The 4,539-nt window shown below is 52.1% G+C and overlaps 1 protein-coding gene across 1 annotated transcript in view; it reads left to right on the top strand.

The window, feature by feature from the left end:
- Positions 1-2,154: 2,154 nt before the first annotated feature.
- MTHFD2 (methylenetetrahydrofolate dehydrogenase (NADP+ dependent) 2, methenyltetrahydrofolate cyclohydrolase) overlaps positions 2,155-4,539 on the top strand; it is a gene marked incomplete at its 5' end in the record, with an annotated part of 5,207 nt that continues 2,822 nt past the window's right edge. Inside the window, 4 exons of the mRNA XM_009572995.1 lie at positions 2,155-2,339; positions 3,217-3,339; positions 3,828-3,980; positions 4,065-4,172. Of these exons, the coding sequence (XP_009571290.1) occupies positions 2,155-2,339; positions 3,217-3,339; positions 3,828-3,980; positions 4,065-4,172 (569 nt within the window). The remainder of the gene's footprint in view (positions 2,340-3,216; positions 3,340-3,827; positions 3,981-4,064; positions 4,173-4,539) is intronic.

The raw sequence follows: 4,539 nt of genomic DNA, 5'->3' as shown, positions 1-4,539 counted from the left end.
GAGACCCCCCGAGCATCCCGGCCCCGGCTCAGGCCGTGTCCCAACTGACTTTCCCCTTCCATTTCTGCACCATTCCCCGCGGGTTTTGCTCTAATGCACCGAAACAGCCCTTGAGGGAGCTGCTGCTGCTCGGGAGCTTCGGTTCCGCTGCTGTTCCCTGCTCCAAACAGGGCTGTGAGCTCTTATTTTGGCTTCCCTGTAGCTCACAGGGGGGCTGCTGGTGGTTGTCCCCATCCCCTGGGAGCCCAGGCTGGGCACCCCAGTCTCAGGCTTACGTAAGGGGAAGATTCAGGTAGGTTCTTGGCATGAGGTGTCTCTGATTTAACGAATTCTCCTTTCCCTGGCTTGCCAGGCACTCGTAATAATTCCTTTTTACAGCTAAGCGGACGTACGGTAGTTTAGCGCAGGTTTAGCTCTGCAGCTAAAATAAGAATTAGAGGGGTCGTGGGCTGAGCTGGTCTGGGATGGGTTTTTACTGGGGCGATTGCTGTTAGGGATGAAGTAACGCTAAATTCCCAGTAAATGGGGAAAACTACCTATTTGAGTAGGTCAGGGATTAAGAAAGCGCAAAAGATCCTCTGCATCTCTAAGTAAGTATTTAGGCAAAAGGATTTCCTACCTGGGATGGTACCTTGTGGCTCTCCTGCGGTGTCTGGAGCGGCTCTCGTGGTGGCTCTCCCCGGTGGCAGCTGTCCCCAGAGCTGCAGGATCAGGATTATACCTGGAGAAGGTCAGAGAACAGCAGCGTCGGACTTCACGTGGGATCTTGGTAGCAGAAGGTCTGTACGCCAGGCAGCTGATGGATTTTTTTTGAGGAGAAACTGCAGCAATTCAGCTTGCTGCTGTTGAGTGGTGTGGTGCAGGGAGGGTTGGGTCAGTCGTCTCCTGGATTCCTGTGGCAGGTTGAGCAGCTGGTGGAGTTGTGATGCATGTTGCTTCAGAAATGGGCTGGTCCTTGCGATTCGGGAAGGCACCATGAACGACATAACGCTGTGGGGAGCAACTTTGCCTGCTCTGGCTCAGAAGTGGGAATAATTGGGGCAAGTGAGTAAGGTGCTCGTCACGAGGCCTTGCAGCAAGCAAGAACTTAAATGCCGTAGCGAAGTCTAGAAGCGAAGCTTGTGAAGGTGAATCCTCTCACAAAGGGATTAGTGAATGAGAATGACGTTCAAATAAGAGTTACAGCGATAACCTGAAGAAAAATGAGCGTGAGCAGTGTGGACAGCCTGTTGTGAGCGGGGACTGGCAGCCGTGGCCTCACGGCTAGCTGTAGGTCAAGCCAGCCTTTCTATATACTGCAGGGTGTCCAGTTGCCTGGAATGCGTTTGGCGGTGACTGGATATTCCCGTTACCAATTTAGACCAGAAATGTATGCGAGGAGCTGTTTTGACGTGGTTTGAACGGGCAAATGTCCCTTCTACTCCAGCTAGACATTGGAGTCTGTCAGAGGGGGTGAAACCGCGTACCCCCAGCCCAGCTTTAACAGCCTGAAGGTACGACTGTAGCGGTGGCAGCAATTACTTGAGCAGGGGAGGGCACGAGATTGGCTCACGCACGGTGCGTGCTGTGCTAGGCGGTCTCGCCGAGGAATTTGGGGGGGACTAGGATCTCCGGGAACAGCACTCGGTACAGAAGCACGGCACGCTGTGCCTCCCGCGCTGCGTCCAACGAGCCAGCATTACTCAACAGACCTTTTCAATGGCGGAAGCTCCACTTAAGTGGAGCGAGTTCTGCTTTGTGTAAGTCCTTTGTAGCGAAGCTGTCACGTCTTCACGAGGAATGGATGACCGGCTTTCTAAAAATGGAAGCTAATAGTATCTTAGCTTGAAACACGCGCTAGGCGAATGATACACACGGACTCTTGGCCTTGCAGAGAAGAATAGTGCGTACGCTTTCTCAGGCTGCACAGATAAGTTGGTCCCTCCGGCAGTTTTGTTTGCTGATCCCGGCTTTGGGCAGCAAAGCTGTAAACGAAGACTGAAATGTGCTGCTGCACATGATTTGGGGTAAAAGTGCAATAGGCTCGTACAGAGCTCGAGTTAAAAGAGCCTTTTCTGCAGTTGGCATCCGTTTTTCCGGGTCTATGTTGCACAGAGCTTGGATTTGATGGTCCTAACGATGCTGACTGCTTTGGTAACGCTTTATCTGTTGCAGAAATGATGCCGTTGTGATTTCTGGAAGGAAGCTGGCCCGGCAGATCAGACAGGAAGCCCGTCACGAGGTTGAGCAGTGGGTAGCGGCTGGAAACAAGAGACCTCACCTCAGCGTTGTTCTCGTCGGTGAAAATCCAGCGAGTCACTCCTACGTACTGAACAAAACCAAAGCGGCTGCTGACGTCGGTATGTCTTGCGCTCTGTTCCGAAAAAGTGGAGCAAGTAACTGTTTTATCTTGCTTTAAGCTGGAGGCTGAGGGAAGCTTTTTGGGATGCATCCATCTGGCAGCTTTTCACCTCAGCTGCATGGCAGTCCACGTTTGCCCCGGCATTTGCTGTGACTCTTTTGGCTGCCTTCATTGTTGTACTGGGATGTAGTTAATAAACACGATTCACGTGTGCCGTTTGAATCCTTTAGGGCAACATCAAGCTCTGTAGTTTGGATTTGTGGTCTTCCTAGGGCCATATAAAGAACAGGCAGGGCTCTGAGTTGCTTTCTTTCGTCAGCTGCCTGAGATGCGGTCATCGTTCAGCAGCCTTGCTACCCTCTGACTCCTTCCAATCTTGCAAGCCGAGGTCCTGCTCGGTGTTCAGCCAAGTATGCTTCTGGAGAAAATGTGCTGAAAGGGGTTAGGGGCAATAAATGCTTTAATTTTCCCTTGGGTTCCGTGCTGCCAAAGGCTTCTTTGGAGCTGAGGTTCTTAAGTTAACGTGTGTTAGCTTACCGTGTCAAGAGGGACCATAGGACGTGCGGTTGCATCTTCACCGTAGCACACCTTGGTTAGGTTTCTCCAAGCCCTCCCTGCGCTCCGCGGGTCTCTGCTTTCAAATAGTCTTTCCCAGGTCATTAGACCGATACTAATAGTCCGTAACCATAACTCGTAAGACATGGGAAGGTCTCCAGCCTGGAAGGTGCTCGTTGTCACACAAAGCGTGCAATCCTTGGTGCGTGCCTATCAGGTTTGGCAGAGCAATGAAATAGGGCAGCTTAAGTCCGCGTGGATCAAGAAAGTTGCTCTCCCGCTTGTGGCTCTCTAATGCGGCGCTTTCAATGATTGCGCAGGAATCAGCAGCGAAACCATCCTCAGGCCGGCTTCTGTTACTGAAGAGGAGCTACTGGATTTGATCAGCAAACTCAATAACGATGCCAATGTGGATGGCCTGTTAGTACAGCTTCCTTTACCCGGTGAGTAGCTAGATTTCCATCTGTTTCATTTTTACATAAAGCTTTTGAGGGTTTGTATGTGCCAGAAAGAGGAGTAGCAGCACAGGGGCTATCCTGTGACATGAGAGGTGGCACTCTGCCATGATGCAGCTTAAAGAAGTTGATGCAGCTACTCCATCGCACAGCTGCCCGTACCAGTTAAGTTGCTGGGGGTCAGAGAAATCTGTTCCCGTGTGGGGAGTATCAGCTTCCAGAGCCAGAAGCTTGAACTCGGTTGTGACGCTGAGGCTGCCTAAAAATACCCTCTCGGCATTAGCGACGCTGTAGTCCCAAAGTGGTTCCAGTCCCCTTCTGCTGGGAGCTGTTTGCCTTGAGCTTGCTGGAAGTCTTGAGTAGCTTCAAGCTTCCAAACTCCGAAGGGACTGATGCAGCAGGTCAGGGCTCTGGCTGACTGCAAAGAGCAGGTTTTTGGCTGATCCCTGGGGTTAAATCTTTTTGTTCTCTTCCAGAACATATTGATGAACGCAAGATTTGCAACGCTGTGACTCCAGACAAAGACGTTGATGGCTTTCATGTGATAAACGTGGGGCGCATGTGCCTCGACCAGTACTCCATGCTGCCGGCTACCCCCTGGGGGGTGTGGGAGATCATTAAGAGAACTGGTAAGCTGCTGCTGCAGTATTTGGCTGCTCTCTGGCATAACTCCAGCTTGGGTTTGTTTTAAGACTCCATCTTGTCCTCTGCAGGCATCCCAACGCTGGGGAAGAACGTGGTGGTGGCTGGCAGGTCAAAGAACGTGGGCATGCCCATCGCCATGTTGCTGCATACGGACGGCAGGCACGAGCGCCCGGGAGGTAGGAGCTTGGTGGCCCGGGAGCCTGCGTGCCAGGCAGCTGCGGAAGGAAACCCTCTGCCTGTCACGCTGTCCTCTTTAGGCTCCTAAACCAGTCCCTGGAGCGCCTTAGGGACTCTGGCCCATCACGTGGGCTGCGGTCAAGGCTGTAAGGAGTTAACTCCCCATGTAATCAGTCTTGTAACATTTCGGAGCCTTCTTCAGTGAGTCCTTGTCCTCTTCCATCCCAGGTCCCTCCCTCTGACTTTGTAGGCTGTTCCCTGGGGTTTGTCATCAGGCTCTGATGTTCCTGATAAATACACGGGCGGTCTTGAAGGGGAAGATTTAGAGAAGTGGCTGGGGTTGGGTAGTACATGTGAATTCAAAAG

This window comes from Fulmarus glacialis, unplaced genomic scaffold (genome assembly GCF_000690835.1).
Source record: "Fulmarus glacialis isolate BGI_N327 unplaced genomic scaffold, ASM69083v1 scaffold18712, whole genome shotgun sequence".
Taxonomy (NCBI): Eukaryota; Metazoa; Chordata; class Aves; order Procellariiformes; family Procellariidae; genus Fulmarus; species Fulmarus glacialis.
The sequence above is the reverse complement of the archived record's forward strand: the minus strand, read 5'-3'. Positions and strand labels throughout refer to the sequence as shown.